This window comes from Pagrus pagrus, assembly GCF_965226575.1.
Source record: "Pagrus pagrus genome assembly, chromosome: 3".
In the NCBI taxonomy this organism is placed as follows: Eukaryota; Metazoa; Chordata; class Actinopteri; order Spariformes; family Sparidae; genus Pagrus; species Pagrus pagrus.
The window spans coordinates 15,298,230-15,315,734 of NC_140187.1; the positions used below are offsets into that span (position 1 = coordinate 15,298,230).

The following is a 17,505-nucleotide window of genomic DNA, read 5'->3' on the forward strand; positions in this document are numbered from 1 at the left end:
AACACAGAAAGAGAAAGTGGGGGAAAGAAACTGCAGGAATTATTGTAGCGACGTCTAGCGTCTGCAGAGAGAACTGCTCCAGTAAGAGTCTGAGTTTCTGCACGGTGTTTGGTTTAATCTCCGGGTCCACCGGCGTCACTGGAGCATCAGGGTATCATGAAATAAGTGCATGAAGGCGGACTGATGTGCTCACCGTCATTAATGATTGATGCTCGTATTGATCGGCTGTGTTTTGGGGGATTAGGGCCTCTGTTTGAGTAAGAGCTCAGTGTTCGTGTGGGCGGCTGAGTTTAACTCACACTTTTGGGTTTTCTGCTTGGATTTCTGACCTCCTGCCCAACTTGTTCCTCTCTTCTCTCATCAGGTCGACCCATCGGCGGATGTTTTACACCTCAAAACCTTTCAGAGAAGATACAGATCTCAGTGTGACTTCCATCCAGTGTTTATAACTTTAGTCTTTATCGTCCACAGACCACAAACAATGAGACTGTTGCTGCCTTGTTTCCTCCTGACAGTCGGTGTGGCCACTGGTAAGATCTAGTTTTATGATCCTAATATCTTCAGTTATAAATTAATCACTGCTATTTAATTTTTCTGTGTTGAAATGAGTCTAAACTTAAGTTTTATTGTGTGTTTTGCTCTGTTTTGTAACTGTGAAGTATCTATCTTTGGGTTTGTACACTAAAAACTACAAAAGAAAGCCACTTGATGTCATATATGTGTTTTTATATGTTACATTATGATGTAATAACTCTTCATGGCTGTATAGCAGTAATCTGATGTTTACCTTTTCTGCTTTCTCTGGTCTCACAAACCAGCAGCAGTGTCTTGGTCCAAAGGTTATATGTGTGCAGGCTCATGCCCAAATGTTGCAGCTGGTACCAGTCAGCACCTGCACTCCACTTCAAACCTGAACCAAACACATATTTATATACAAGCTGGCATCCTTATATTGTTCTGTTCTGCACACACAGGCTACCGCAGTCCACTGAATGACTTCCAGCGCTCTGAGGGCAGAGAGCTGGTTGCAACCCCCTGGAACGCAGCTCGAGTGCTGCTGTTACCGGGCCTGAACCTGGAGGACTGTGCCACACGCTGCTCACAGTCTCTGGACTGCAGGTATCCCGCTTCAGCTGCTTTAACTACTCTAATTATACTGATTGAGGAGACACTCAACAGGCCTACAATTAGAATAGAGGTGTTATTAGTTGTTAGCTAAAAAGCAGTGGTGGGATGTAAAAAAGGAAATACATTTACTTCAGCACTGTACTAGAAGATAATTAAGATAAATTCATCCAAAAAAAAAATAATCAGTCACTAGCTACTCACCCACATGCTGCTGGAGAGTCAGGTAAAGGTTCCTGGTCAACAAAACATTTCTGGAGCTTCACGACAAAACAGAGTTGCAACATTTTTCTAAAAACCTGAAGCAGATGGAGAGAATAATAACCTAAAAAAACATAAAATGGCTCCTCCGACAAAAGAAGTAATTTCTCTCTTTTTTAAAGTGGGTGCAAATGGTCAATCACACGTCAAGGGTGTAAATAATGTATATTGTATTTTTTTATTGTTCGGTAAGTTGCCATGTTTTGGTTAAAAGCTTTTTAATCTAATTCAAGTATTTTTGTTCCTGCTCCATCGATGAGTGCCTGAAGTTTGTTTTTTCCTCTCATGTGCCAATCCTTTTCCTCGAAAGCACATATAAAGGCAGTCCTCGAGCACACCGCTACCTCTTTTTCATACGTCTGTTAATAAAGTAATATGGGTGACATACTTGGATGACTTGGATTACACCAGATTTTTTTAAATGGGACTTAATTTTTAAAGCAAGTCACCATCAACTTAATCCAACTATAAACAAAAGTAAAACAGTATGAAATTGTGTTGTCCTTTAAGATCAGTTTGTTTATTCAGTTTATTCAGTCATGAAAACAAAGAGAGTTTGTTTATTTAGTTTGTTTAGGCATAAAAAAACAACTTCTTTCTCTTCTGATTAAAATCTCTCCCCCAAAACTACACAGTGCCCCTTTAAGCTACAGAGCATCATCAGGACCAGAATGATTCAGTGTAACTCGCAGTTTGCAGGTGTTGAACCTGTATTTTATTCTTACTGAAGAGCTCGATAATTGTCAGAAAAACACATCAGTGTTTTACAACAAAAGCAGTGAAACATAGGAATTAAAGAAACATTTTAACTACAACAATAACATCAGTAACAATAATAAATCATTATTTAATATATAATTATCACAGCAAATATCTGCATATTGATTCTCTTATTTTGGCTTTCAAAGTTACAGGAGGTCAGCTCTTGTCTTTGCCTCCAAATAAGCTAAGATAACGTGGGGGTGTGTTTTAAAACCTTTATGATCATTATGTATCAAGATTACTAATGCTGACAGATGTGAAGTTGTGATAAAAATAGTTTCTGCATTGTAATGTGCTGCATTAATGATCTTAAAAGCTGGCTGATTCATTTATTGACACTAAGAAAGTGACTCATGATAACATAGTAAACTGTCGTAAGCTTGTGTACATGGACTTTGAAATATCTCTCAACGCAGAGCGTTTAACTACGAGACTCGTCCGACTGTCACCTGTAAACACCTGCCCTGGGTGGGTGATGGGAGCAACGCAGAGGTGAAGAGAAACGTCAACTGTGACCTCTATGAGAAGAAAGGTGAGATTCGCGTGTGACGTTAAAGAGAGCAATGTGACGTATTTGTGCTGGAGCTGCCTGACTGGTTGTTTTTTATTATGAAGTCTATGTCAGAAAGTGCATCGTGGGTAAAGGAGAAGACTACAGAGGGAAAGTCTTCACCACAAGAAGCGGACTCACCTGCCAACAGTGGTGGTCCAAGTTTCCTCACGATCACAGGTGAGACACTTCAGTCTCTGCAGCAGTCCATAGATTATTATCATACAGTCAAACAACCACAGGTGTTTTATGGTCAAACTGTTTAATGGTCCTGAACCTCAGTCCAACTGATGATGTGTATAATATGTTAGTAATGTGTGTGTTCAGCTTAAATTAATTGGCCTCCATGAAGCTTAAAGTGTCAAATTACTTTATGTTCTCTCAAATTGGGGGACTGTGCAATTAAAAAAGCTCCATCTGCCTCACAGCTGATCTGATGTGGGTGTGAAGACCCTCGAAATTAAGCTGAGAGTCGGCACTTTAACCTCATGGTCGCTGTTTCATTTCATTTCAAATCTAATGCTGCAACAAACTCATAAAACGTACAAAAAAAATCTGTAAAACCGTCTCTCGTCTCAGGTGGATTCCGACAGCGACGAATGGTCTGGAGTTGAACTACTGCAGGAATCCAGACGGGGACCGAATCGGTCCGTGGTGCTACACCACCGACCCCGAGCGACGTTATGAAAGCTGCAACATCCCCCAGTGCAAAGATGGTACATCCCAATTATTTATACACACCATCGTGCTATTATACATGAAGTGTCCTGTCTCAGTAAGGAATCAAACATCTAGTTATTTCATTTTTCATCCTTTTTCATCAAACATGTCACAGAATAAGATCTAATCAAGACACTTAAAGTCACTGTTTCACGGACTGAACCACTTCATTTGGCCCAGATTAAAGGGAAGATAGTGACAATATTATAAGACTGTGCACACTGTAATTACTCAATCATTCGTTTGAGTTTTTAAAGGAATAACTGGGAAAATAAATGTGATGGTTGGATACAGTTTATAAACAGATGTTGACATTTCTGTGAAATCTTAATTACCAGAAAACTGATCCATTTAACGAAAAAATCCATTAATTTTGTTGGAGACTTTATTCCCTGTGCTGATTTGTATGTTTCACACATTAATACAAGTTTTTGCGTTCCTTGCATGTTCAGCTGCCTGCTGCGCTCTGACTAAAAGATGGTTCCTTTGGTAAAAGAAGGTTGTAATTACCAAGTGTACCAATTTAACACATTCTCCATTTTCCCTGTAATTAGCAACAAATTACATAGTCCAGAAACCTTCCGTAAAAATGACAATAATCAGCTCCTTTCAAGGAAATAATTAGCAAATGATGTGTCCTGTAAAGTGAAATGTTTCTGCTCGGTCTTTTGAGTTTAATCTGTGTGTGTTTGCAGAGGTTTGTATCACATGTAACGGAGAGGACTACAGAGGGCAGGTCGACCACACCGTGAGCGGCAGAGAGTGTCAGAGATGGGACCAGCAGTATCCTCACCAACACATCTACCAGCCTGAAAAGTAATCAAGTATTCATCACCGCAGCACCTGTCTCGTGCCTCATTAGTTGAATTAATTGCGGGCCGGTGTGTCGTGAATCTCACAGCTTTCAAACTGTTTAAAACCTTCATTTTGTTACTGTGGGCATAATAACTTACTTGTCTTTTTCAGGTATCCTGATAAAAGTTTAGATGATAACTACTGCCGCAACCCCGACGCCTCTCCGGTGCCCTGGTGTTACACCACAGACACCGAGATGGAGAGGGAGAACTGTGAGATCAGCAAGTGCAGTAAGAAAATGCTTTTGTTGTATTATCCCTTTTAAAAATACTCATCATCAGCAGTGGAATGTAACTAAGTATATTTACTCTAGCACTGTACTTGATTTTTTCTTCAGTATTTCAATTTTCTGCTACTTTACACCTCTACTCTACTACAACTCCGAGAGAAATATTGTACTTTTTACTTAATTTATTTGATATCCAGGTTAAGTTAAGTTATGTTATTTTTTGCATTAAATGCATCTGAATCTTTATACTTCTGTACTTACTGAAAAGTAGAAATACTTACATCTACACTCTGGTGCTGCTTTTATCACAATATAAAAGATACCTTACTTTACTTTAATATTAATATTGAGCCACATATTGAACTGTTACTTTTAGTAACCTTGTCGCACATTTTTAAATATTTTTTTAAATCAGAACTCTGAAGATGCTGATTCTGAAAAATGTTGCATGACGGATCTGATCATTGTTCAGGCCGATAATCGCATACAAACATGCAGACAAATGTATAATTTACTTTAACTTGTACTTTTCATACATTATAACAGTACCTTTATTGCCAGAAAATTACTTTGGATAAGTACATTTAATGTCAGATACTTTTAGACTTGGACGACTTTCACTTTTATCAAAGTAATTTTTTCACACACTATTGTTACTTTTACTCAATTGTGGCTTTTGAGTACTTTTTACAACACTGCCTCTAATAACACTAGAGATCGAATGATTAGTTGGTTAATTGAACAAAACACTTTGTCAGAAACTATGATGACAATGGATTAATTAAATTAATTCTCTATTTTCGTCCTCTCAAATGTGAAGATTTGTGGCTTTTCTTAGTTTTACAATGATCGTTAAAGGGGCTCTGTGAAGCGTCTGTGTTGTGCTTGAAGCCGGTCGTGGAAAACCCAACGCTAGTCACAAAATCCACAGTCCAGCAGCATTAAACAACTGAATAAATCACCCCCAGGCTTGTATAGACAACCGAGAGAGACGGGGAAGGTCTCATGTCTCACAGCACGTTACAATCTGCTCCCATATGGCCAATAAAAGAAGTGATTAATATATTACACAGAGCCCTTTTAACTGAATATATCTGTGTTTTGGACTTGTGATAGTCACCTCGGACTTTGGGAAATTCTAACAGGCATTTTTCAGTGTTTTCTGACGGTTTATAGACCAAAGAATTAATTGATTAAACAAGATTAAAATAATTGTTGCAGCCCTGCTGTAATGTTTTCTATCCTAGCACACGTTTACTAGATCAGATCTGTGGATCTTCTTGCCTGTTTCTTCTGCTCTGTTTTTGTCATTAGTTTCTTGTGTAAAACAGAGGAGACGTGAGCTGAATTGAGCTGATTCCTGTGCCATTAGGAGGAGACACAGTGGAATTAAAGAGTCTCATTAAGTCGCTGTAATTAAATTTAGAAAAATCACCTTTTTGGTGTTTGTGCAAATTACTTCCCGAACTGTGAAACTCTTCACGACTGCCCTAATGACTCTCTTTGATTTAAGAGTAAACGCAGCTAGAGAGTGCGGATGTCTGTCAGTGATACAAGCCCCTGCATTGTCTCACAAGGTCTCGGGTTAATTAAATGTTAATTACTGTGTTTTCTTATTATTTTGTTTTTCTTTATACGGTTTATTTTAATTTAGTTTGTGTGAGTTTTGAGTGTGTGTGAGTGGATTAGCTTTCATTTGGAGTAGAAGGAGTAAACTGTAGATAACAGCAAAATTTAAAGATAGAATGTAAAAGGCATTTTGGACTAAAATTACATATAAACAAAATTGAATACCTTTACTTTTTACATGCCAGTCAGGCTCAAATGTTGAACCTTTACCTTCAGAACATAAGTAAATAAATAAACAAGCCATTTCAGTGTTTTCTCCAGGATTTCGAAACGAGAGTTGTGCAACATGACACTGGCAACACTGGCATTTCCACCGAGGGCGGAGAACACTGGGGCAAAAAGCTCTTTAAGATAGCACCATCTTGTGGTGCAGCGTTGAGTAAAAAAAATTGATTCTTGTGAAACGAATCAACAAAAAGATCAAAACCAAAATGTCACAGTTTCTGTTTTCGTTCTGGGTGTTTTTACCAGTTTTCTGTTGATGTATCGGACAAATAAAACACAATCAGGAGAATATTGTGAGAATGTCCCTTTAGATCTGTTCGTTCAGATCCTGGATTTATACACACCGACACCCAAAGGACCACAATGGAAATATGCTCATGGGCTTTATTGTGTTTTATCCTTTTGACAAATATTACACAGTCAAAAAGATAATTTTCCCTAAAACTCTGACTTTATGTATAAATTATGCAATTACATACGTTCTAGGTAAATATATCATTTAATGCAAAGTATTTCCATCATGTTGAGTTGATTTGAATACATAAAATAACTTAGTCTGCCTAAATTAAATTGAGTTAATGCAATTTTTCAAGTATTATGCCTAAAATGAATGCTAATACTTGAAAAATTAGATTAACTTAATTGAAGTTATTTAAGTTATTCACATAGACTCAACATGATGGAAATACAGTACTTTGAATTAACTGTACTATATTGTACAAAGATATTTGCTGCCTGGTGAGGCTGTGCGTCTATTATTTATTTATACAGTATATGTCATGTATATTTTATACTGTCAATAAATCATAACCTGGGCTAACTAATAAATAATTGATCTGTACCAGGGAGTTTGGCTCTTCACATTTGAGGAAATTTAATGTAATTTTTAGATCATTACTGTTAAGATTATTTGATCAGATTAATTAAAAATTCCCTCCAGACAAGTTCTTGAGGCATAAAAACACTCTCATTTATAGTAAATTAAGTAATTTGTGTCTGATATTGTATTATTTTTACATCAAAAACTTTGATTACCTCGTTAGATGAGTCAGACTTTATTATCCTGAGGGGAAATTCCTTTTCGCAGCAGCGCACCCGTCACGCAGACAGTCCATGCAACAGACAGTGTTTCAAAAGCAGCACATATAACAGCACACAGCAATTACAACCCACAATCAGCCCTTTCTACGGCTGCGGGGATCAGCGAGGGAGCCCTTCTGCACCTCGGGGCTCAGTGCCACCACCCTGAGGGCAGTGAGGTCACACTCAGTGGATGTGCGATGTCCTGTTCTGTTGAAGTTGCAATGCGTGTAATGGCCATATTGTTCAGCTTTGTAAGGCCGGGTGAGGGGAGACCAATTATCCTGGCAGTTGTGCTGTTGTGCTGTAAGTTTGGCTCGGCTTTTAACAGATTGCATGTTAAAGAAGCAGGTGGAGCAGTACAGTAGGACGGGCTGGATAATGCTCCGGTACAACAACAGGAGAAGATGCGGGGAAACATAAAGTCCTTTACATGTGCAGATGACTGATGGGCATCTTCTCCTTCTCCCTCAACTATTGTTTGTTTCAGAAGTTGAACTCTGAGCACAGAGAAACTTTCCACCTTCAGCAGATACATTTGAAAATAGCCTTCTATGGACTTTAACTTCCTGTAACAGCTTCAGTACGCAGCAGTTTTTAGGCTCATTCTGTACCATCACATTAAATGTTCTGGAAAGGAGAAAGAAAGAAACAGCTCTTGATTTCCCTACAATAACAGAACATAAATCACAAAGTCCTCTCTCTCCTTCAGTGGCTTTCGTCCTCCTCGTACTAATATTAACCACATTAACTAACCTCCCCTCTGTGAAGTCCAGAGGTGACCTATAATGCTAATTTACTTCCTCTTCGACTCTCTGCTCCCCTCCAGCTGAGGTGCGGGTTGAGAAACGCCAGCGCTCCAGCTTCACCACCAACTGTTTCCGCGGCCGCGGGGAGGATTACCGCGGCAAAGTCAACGAGACGACGTCAGGTATCCCCTGTCAGCGGTGGGACGCCCAAGAGCCTCATGAGCATCCCTTCTACCCAAACACATACGAATGCAAGTAAGTGACGCGCAGTACAATGGAGGAGGGAGAAGAAGTTGAGTGTGTTTGAAAGGTGAAAGTGCTTCGGGTTGATGTCCTGCACTCACAGCCTCAGTTTGAAACGGCTCTGTTTGCTCCACACATGAATATTAATGTTAAAATGTCAGAGCAGTGAAATTTCTTTGCGGTCTTATTTCTCTGCTGACACTTGACAGGAGATGATAGATAGTCAGCAGCCGCACATTAAAAAGCCGCTCGCACTCTGAGTGGCAGTATGGATGTGAAATGAATATTAAACCTATTTGTGATGCAGCGATCCATTCATCATGCCAGAACTGATTGTGAGCGTTTGATCCGTCCATCCGAGAAGTTTGTCACATCTGTATAATCTTTATGTCTACAAATAAACAGGGCCAGGCGGATATAGAACGGTATGTTTGTGTAAATAAAAGGTTGCTCAATGAATAAATGGTGAGACGCTGGACAGTAGTTGTTGCCGAAATGTTCAAAAGTTTCTTTAAAAAAAACGTTTGTGGCTTTGATCCAGTGAAAACTAACTGTGCATGTCATTTCTATTACCATAGTCTTTTAAACAACAACAGGCCCGCTTACAGATTGTGCTGGTGAGGACATTCCAGAAATCACTCACAGGAACAAATTGGGAAAATTTGTGAAGAGCTGTGGGAAAATCACGTGGAAACAACAGGCTGACCTGTAACACCTGCATCTGAGCAGGCTGACTGAGAGGGCAGACATCCCATCCACTTTATCTTCTGCTCGGAGGTGTAGATACCTCACGGTCAGAACCAACCAAGCAAAAAACTAATTTAGTGCCATGGCAATAAGTCAGCTTTACAAGTAGCGGCGGCAGCACTGGGAGTCTGAGAAAATACATAGAAAAGGGGAATGTGCAGCTTTCTCACTGATTCACTCTGTGTGTTTTTGTTTGAGAATAAGTGGGAAAGTGTGGTGGCATGTGTGGCTTGTTTTATGACATAATAAAACCCAAACCAAACTACTTCTACCTGACTGTGCTCCACGTCTCTTTCAGGGGTTTGGAGGAGAACTACTGTCGTAACCCAGATGGGTCGGAGGCTCCCTGGTGCTTCACATCTGTGCCAGAGATGAGGACTGCTCTGTGCTTACAGATCAAACGCTGTGCAGACGACATCGAGGCTGAAGGTACGACTTCAACGACGACGACCTCAGTGACGAGATTACTGTCAGCTGTAATGGATAGAAATGAGCCTATGTTGTAATGGCCCTAAAACTGTATGTGTATCGTATAATAACAATAGAAATATACACTGCGCAACAGTAGTTTGGGATATTGGGATTATAAAGAAGAATATTGACCAAAACACCAAAAATAGTCAGTTTTTTAAGTACTTTGATTGATCATATAAATTTTTTTGTCTATGACAGTTCTGTAAATTTGATTTTATGATATAAAAAACACAACTCTTACTTGTGAAAGAGGAAACAGCACAGTCATCCTTTTACAAATGAAAAGTTGTACACCCTCGGTCAGTTCACTAATAGGCTTTGCTGCTACCGCTTTAATTGGTCTGGTTTGACCCGTAGCTTCGGATGACTAATGTTAGCTGATTGTATCTGTATTTCTTGTGCAACTGGTACACTATGAATTGCATTAACCCTTATCATGTTTTTCAGTGAGTCATAGGCTACATATATTAGTCACAGTGGCTGCTGTTTAGCAAAAGGTTAAATAGTCTCACTTTAAGGTTTAAATGCAGTTTTGAATGATACAAATCTAGCGTAGAAATACAGAATCCTTGTAGTAGTAATATATAGAGTCAGTGTACATAATGTCCACCATGTTTGAGTTTAAAAAAACTTCCTAGAGGTTGCTAAAACCCCCAAATTAACAAATAAAGCTCATTGTCCTTCATGTCTTATATCCAATTTTTATAACGTTATAACAGCCTTCACTGTGTGCCATAATTCATCAAGGTCACTGTCATGGTGAAATCTTTTTTCCAGATTGCTACCATGAAAATGGAAGAAACTACAGAGGCATGGTCCGCAAAACTCGTAAGGGGATCACCTGCCAGAAATGGAACGTTAACACACCTCACCGGACCAAGTACGATGCTTGTTTAAAACTACAAAGACACAGATGATTTTTTATCCAAGAGGAAAAGAGTTTATATGCTTTGGGGACCTCTATGACACAGCTTTCAAGATTCAACATTCATGATACTTTATTGTCAAGGCACTCCCTGTTATAAGTCAAAAAAGAAAAACCAAGGACGGCACTCCCATTAAACTATCCAATGGTGCCAAACAGACGTTTTCGGGCAAGACGCACGTTCTTAAGTGTTCTGGCAATTATAGGTTAATTATGGTTACCGCAACCACCAGCACAACAGGTACATCCCAATAGAGAGGCCCATCCTCCCTGTTATTAAGAAGGAAAGTAGTTCCTGAAAACAGTTCTTGGTTCTTTAGGTAGAAACACGACTTTAATTAAATATACTTAAAACAACACTGGGACACTTTTCTCCCACAATTATATTCATGGAAATGGAGGGGTCACTCTAATAAAATAACAGTTTTTGAAAAGCAGCATGCTCACCCCACATATTCACAACATATATGAGCTGCTTACAGCCTTAAAAACCATCTATATGATTTTCTAGGATAAACCCATGGACGCATCCTGAGGCCAATCTGACTGAGAACTACTGTCGTAACCCAGATGGGGACCAGCACGGACCCTGGTGCTACACCACTGATCCCAAAACTGAGTTTGACTACTGTGCCATCAAACAGTGTGGTACCTAACTCTGCTTTCTTTTGACTATTTTAAGATTCCTCTGAGTGGTTTAATGCACTGTGTGGTGACAATTCAGCCGGAGCTGCTGGCAATTTAACGATTCATCTGTTTCTTGTGTTTCCAAACAGCTGGAGAGAAAGTGTCCATGACTGAACCAGTAGGTTAGTTTCTGAATGAGTATGAGGCAACATTTCATAGATGACAACCAGCTTTCTCGAGTGTTTTTGCAAATACATGTCACCTCTTTGTGAACGCAGAGAAGGTGGAGTTCAGCGAGTGCGGGAAGAGAGAGGACCGCATCCAGAGGTCGAGGTTACGTATCGTGAACGGGGTTCCCGGTAACTCGCCATGGACAGTGAGCCTCAGAGACAGGTGAGTGTGAGAGCTGGTTATGAGCAAGTCAAATACATCCCGCTGCTGTGCTGTGTGTGTGACCTCCGACCTCTCGTGTGCAGGAAAGGAAACCATTTCTGTGGAGGATCCCTGGTTAACCCCAGATGGGTGATCAGCACCAAGCAGTGTTTCTCCTCCTGGTAAACGTTATTTATTTAAAGCTTTTTGGAGCCATTGGCAGGGTGCATCAGTAGGGTCATTTAAATTCATGAACTTGCTGTTTCAAGCAGCCAAAATCCACCATTCATGTATGCTGAGGTGCAAAATTAGAGCCATACAGAGGTGATTTGTCATGAAACGTAAGTAATGTTGTTCAGATTTTTGTGATTTATTCACCAACACTAGGGACTACAACTTAGCCATGCTAGCAGCATTACTCAGTAATCACTCAGAATGGCAGTGTACACATCTGAGCGATTATTTCAAGTGTTCCTGTTGTTATCATACCTTGATTATTCAAATAGACCTTGTAGTTGCAGAGATAATCATCAAGCAGAGACACAAAATAGAGGCTAGTTCTTAACAGGTTTTAATATCAACAAACACATTATCAAAACTAGGCTACTCCGCCACTCCTTGCAAGTTTCATTTGTCATCAAACAAGCTTTGGTGCGTTTCCAGGGGTTTGGGAGTTTTGTGGACTTGCCAGCAATGCGAATAAAGGCTAAGTGTGTGAACACTGGGGGGGAAATACTGAACTAGTGAGTGGGGAGAGTGCCCCTTTTTCTCTTCAGCCCCTGCCCCCCCAAAATGTCTATGCATTTCCCTGAGAGGAGGACACCATTAATGTTTACATCCCGCACCTTTTTCCTGTGAGTAGATGCACACTTCTCTCTACACAACGTGGGTTTTTTTTGTGGTTTTTTTGGCGCTTTGAGCACCAAAAGCCGAGTGTCAACTGGTTCGAGATTAGACAGACATCTCCAAATCAGCTCATGTCAAAACAAAGTGGATAAACTGCACTGACATAAGATGAAAACATTTTTTGATGTGCAGATGAGCTGTCCCTTTAAGGATATTGCAGGATAAGACATGAAATAAAAACGGTTGTTCTTTGCTTGTATTTCCACGTTATTTCTTTGCATGTGTGCACAGCTACGTGGATCTGCCCGGATATTCTGCCATGATGGGAACCCTGTTTCGTGATCCTCAAGAGGGAGAGCCGGGCGTTCAGACCATCCCTCTCACCAAGATCGTCTGCGGACCCTCGGAGTCTCAGCTGGTCATGCTACAACTGGAATAGTGTGTACTGTCAAGTGCCCCCCGCATGCTCACACACACACATGCACTCAGACATACCAGTGATTTCACTCTGACCCTCTCTTCTTTCTCTAGCCCTGCACAGTTTAATGAGCGTGTCTCTCAGATCTGCCTCCCTCCTGAGCGTTACATTGTGGCTGAGGGGACGGACTGTGAGATCGCAGGATGGGGTGAGACAAGAGGCAAGTATAATCCTATAGAGGTGATAACTTCGCCCTGAATTCACTACACGCTGCATTTCATGCGACTACAATGTGCTTCTACACGGGTGTAGGACTGGGGGGGAAAAGGGGGATGAGTAGTCGTGTGAGGAGGTCCCACAAAGATAGAAGAGTGAATAGCTGTGGATGTAGGGAGGACAAATGCCTTCATACAGGCTCCAGAATTTTGTGCCATGCCCTGTGCTTCTATTACAATTATTAATAATAGATTAGTTTCTCAGAAGCATCTTGTTTCTGCCCTTGAAGTAATGTTGCATCTAAATGAGAGAACTGTTCAGATCGTTGAGCAACAGATGGCATTGCTATTTCCAGACGCCTTCAACATCTGTCCACCTTCCTCTTCTTTTCTCCGTCTCTTTCAACATATCAGCTGCTAACTGATTTCTCCTCCTCCTCCTCACTCTTTTTCAAAGGGACTGGAGATGAGACCGTCCTCAACGTGGCCCACATACCAGTTATTAGTAACAAGGAATGTAACAATTACTTCAGGGGTCGCGTGCGTGAGAATGAGATGTGCACGAACTCTTTCCAGGCCGGGATAGGCGCCTGCGAGGTAGGTGTCCACGCAAACGTTTTAAAGGTTTTCTGTCCATCTTGGGTGCTTTTTTTTTCCAGGGAGATGCAGCAGAGTTTCTTCATCCCTTATTTTCCTTTTGAAGATATTTTTAGCATTTTAACTTTATTAGATTGGTTACAATAGAGGTGCAGACAGGAAACAAAGGGGGAGAGACGGGCGTATAACAGGCAACAAGGTCACTAGCCAGAATCAAACTAGGGACACTGAAGTTAAAGGAAAGGTTCAGCCAAAAATTAAGAATTGAGTCATTATCTACTCACCCCCATGTCGATGGAAAATCAGGTGAAGTTGCCTAGTCCACGAAACATTTCTGGAGTTTTATAGCAAAACAGCAATGCAGCATTTTCCTAAACAGGTGAAGTAAATGGGGAAAAATCAAGTGAACGAAAACATAAAACGGATTTGAAAAGATGTTATTTACTCCCTATTTTAAGCCGAAATCTTCAGTGTAGCTGCTACAGAGACTTGCTGCTGGAGACTTGAATTACTCCAGTCAAGCTGTATTGAGCCATTTCATGGTTTGTTTGTTTTTTGGGGTTTTTTTTTATGTTTTAAAACAAGTCCCCATCTACTTCAGTTGTTTAGGAGAATGCTGCAAAACACTGTTTTACTGTGAAGCTCCAGAAATGTTTTGTGGACTAAGAAACTTCATCTGACTCTCAGTTAGCGTGGGGGTGAGTAGATAATGACTGAATTTTATTTTTTTGGGAAATGCACTAATTTGCTTTCTTGTCGCGAGTTAGATGAGAAGATATAATAATATATTATTCTATAATAATAAGAAAATATAATATATAATAAGCTTTAGAGGTACTGGAAGTTGGATTTTTTAAAATCTTTGGACAAAGCCGAGCTAGCTGTTTTCTGTTTATGCTAAGCTAAGCTAACTGGCTGCTGGCTCTAGCTTATATTTAGCAAACGCACATAAGAGTGGTATCAATCTTCTCATCTACCTCTGGGCAAGAATATATATAAGCGCATTCCCCTGCTGTGCTGAGATTTAACACTTCAGATCCTGACGGTGAAGAAAATCTTTTTGATGACGGAAATCACTTTAAGTAAAGCTATACATACAGCTATTTATACGTTCCTATAAATCAAACACATTCACCATTTGGATAATGGAAGTGGACTGGACAAGATGTGACTGCAAGATGTTTCCAACCTCAGCAGTGACAGTCAGTCATAACAGAGACAAATAATGACTCCAGAGTGTTGTTCCTGTGTGTCTGCAGAGAGACTACGGCGGCCCTCTGGCATGTCAGAACAGGGACTGCTGGGTACTCGAGGGTGTGATCATCCCCATGAGGCGCTGCGGACGCCAGGGGCAGCCCAACATCTTCATCCGGGTGTCTGTCTACGTGGACTGGATCAAGAAGGTCATGGAGATGGCTTAGAGACATATACTGACCAGGGACTGATCAAATCTGCTCTCAAAGCCCTCAAGACCTGTTATCCACTTAACCATATGCATTTTTGTCTTCTCAGATGCCTGTTTTAATTTAAACAAAATACTAATAATACATCAAAAGCTATGTTTAGATTTTATTATATGAGTTTATAATAAAAAAGACATTCAGCTTCTTATTCAGGGTAAAATTCAAGGTAATTTGTTGTAGTACTTCTGTGTTAATTCATTTTTTTTGTGAATCTTTCCAGCCAGAGTAACTCACTTTTAAGTGCATCAGCAGGGGTATTTAATGCCATTTAAAGCAGCCAAACTCCAGTGTACGGACGAAGCAGAAAACATTTGTACTCCAGAAAACATTAATCACACTAAAGCCCTGTCCACACGCACACAGGTATTACTTAAAATAAAGCTTTTGTTTTGGCATTTCGTACAGAAAATAAACGTTTTTTCAGGTCACTGAAAATGGAGCTTTTGTAAAACTTCCAGTTTTAAAATACCCAGAAACCGTTTTACTTCTGGACAGACAGAAACTGAGATTTTTGAAATGATGATAAAGACGCACACATTTATCACATCAACCATCAGCATCATTGGCAAATGTGAACTTGGAGTATGTACTATGATATTGGAGTATTTGAGTTTGTACTGGGACGGAACGGATGTTGTGTTTTTTTAATGTTATATTTACAAAGACACAAATGGACATTGATAACACAGTGATGGAAAAGAGAGACAAAAACGGCTGCTTACAGTGATTTTTTGTTTTGCTGACAAATGATCCGAGAGGGGTCTGTGAAGAGCAGTCACGTTTCCCTGCCTCGTTCATAGTATTTTCTGTGGCTAAGCAACCGTCCAGAGTAAACAATCTCCTTCCTGCGGGTTTCTTCAGGTGTGTTGTATGGACAGAGACTATTTTTTTTAAATCTCCGTGTAAGAGAGATACAAAACAATGCAGAAAGGATTCGTCAAAAAAAAAAATGTGAGTAAAGTTTGACACATTTTTCACGCTTTTCCTCCCAATGTAGCATTTATGAGCAGTATATAAACACTTAGTAAATGGTTTTAAAAACACGATAAGGCTGTTGTGAGGACATTTTAAAGTGTTTATTAATACACATTATTTGTCAACAATTCTACCTTCTCCTTTGGAGGCATATTACTGTGTTATATCACATTTTCATTCATTATCCGTGTAGACACCAGCCTCCACTTATGAGTGTCCACAGGAGGAGTTACAGTTGTTGACAAATACATTAATAGACACAATTCTGCTTATTATTACATTATAATGCGTAGTAAAGAATTAAATGTTTACAGAGGGACCTAAAATAAATTTCTCTTTTGCATTTACCAAAAACTAATCGTAGCCTGTCAGGTTCAGAGGAGAACAACTGGGGCTAAGTAGCCTCCAATAACAGAGGAGGTGTCGCGGGAGTTAACGGCACACACTTTAAGTTCCTAACGTCCCCTGGAAATGCACCCTTTACCACAAAACTGTACGCCTCCTCTCCTCTCCTCTCCTCTCCTCTCCTCTCCTCTCCTCTCCCTGGCATTGAATGGAGCTCCGAAATACCTTCTTTGCCCCCAGCCTCTAAAGAAATCCCTCCTCTGCCTGTCTTTTGATGCCTGCCCCCACCTCTAAAGACATGCCTTTGTGCCTTATGCAGAACTGTATGCGCTGCACATTCTTTCTAGTTCTATAGGAGGATTTTTGTAACCCGGTCCTGATGAGCCCACGGAATTCAGCTTAAATAAACCTCAAGATCAGAGTCCAACCGAATCTCAGACACACCAGCCTGCAGAAGGCCACTGAACTCTCTCTCTCTCTCACACACACACACACACACTATTCCCCCCCTTTTCTCTCTGTTTCTGTCTGTCTTCACACCGACATTTTTTTTCTTCTTCTGTCTGGACAATCAGGAGATACTGACATTTATCTTTGTTTTTGCAGTAATAGGACTGAAGTGTAGAACATGTTCCTTCAAGCTAACAACGGCCAATTATCCTGCTGCTGCGCACAGCGTCTGAAAAATGGCAGGTTGACAGTTGTGGTTCTCATTCTGCTCACTTTCATTTGGTTATATTTATAGTGGATGACTAATCAGATTCATATATGACTACCAGTTCTCAGCAACTGTTTGCTTCTGAGAAACCTGACTAAAATGTTCAATAAATGCTGCCACACAGATATGCAAATAGTTTCTTTGTCATTTTGTTGTATGCAGATGAAGATAACGGCCTGTTTGTCTCTGAGTTCAACAGCTGATCATGGATTCCTTTTTTTTCAATGTAAAATTCAGGTTTTACAGGATTATTCTAATCTGTTATGAAACCGACACTATGAACGGTTCAAGTCCAGCCCTGCGCTTCATCTTTGTAACTTAAAGCTTTTTATATGCTGGTCTCATGCCAGCACGC

The 17,505-nt window shown here is 40.2% G+C and overlaps 1 protein-coding gene across 2 annotated transcripts; it reads left to right on the top strand.

The window, feature by feature from the left end:
- The first annotated feature begins 32 nt into the window (after positions 1-32).
- Positions 33-15,198, top strand: mst1 (macrophage stimulating 1). Of its 2 annotated transcripts, none has more exons than XM_084349043.1 (19): positions 33-81; positions 472-530; positions 975-1,119; positions 2,565-2,680; positions 2,764-2,878; positions 3,278-3,414; positions 4,114-4,234; positions 4,385-4,503; positions 8,266-8,440; positions 9,474-9,604; positions 10,427-10,529; positions 11,086-11,222; positions 11,351-11,383; positions 11,480-11,594; positions 11,678-11,755; positions 12,711-12,857; positions 12,951-13,057; positions 13,510-13,649; positions 14,909-15,198. In XM_084349043.1, exons 2-19 carry the CDS (start codon positions 482-484, stop codon positions 15,068-15,070), a joined length of 2,130 nt encoding a protein of 709 aa, XP_084205169.1. In that variant the 5' UTR covers positions 33-81; positions 472-481; the 3' UTR covers positions 15,071-15,198. The 2 variants fall into 2 exon arrangements, with proteins under 2 accessions (XP_084205169.1, XP_084205168.1); XM_084349042.1 differs by lacking the exon at positions 33-81 and adding an exon at positions 291-364.
- Positions 15,199-17,505: the final 2,307 nt, after the last annotated feature.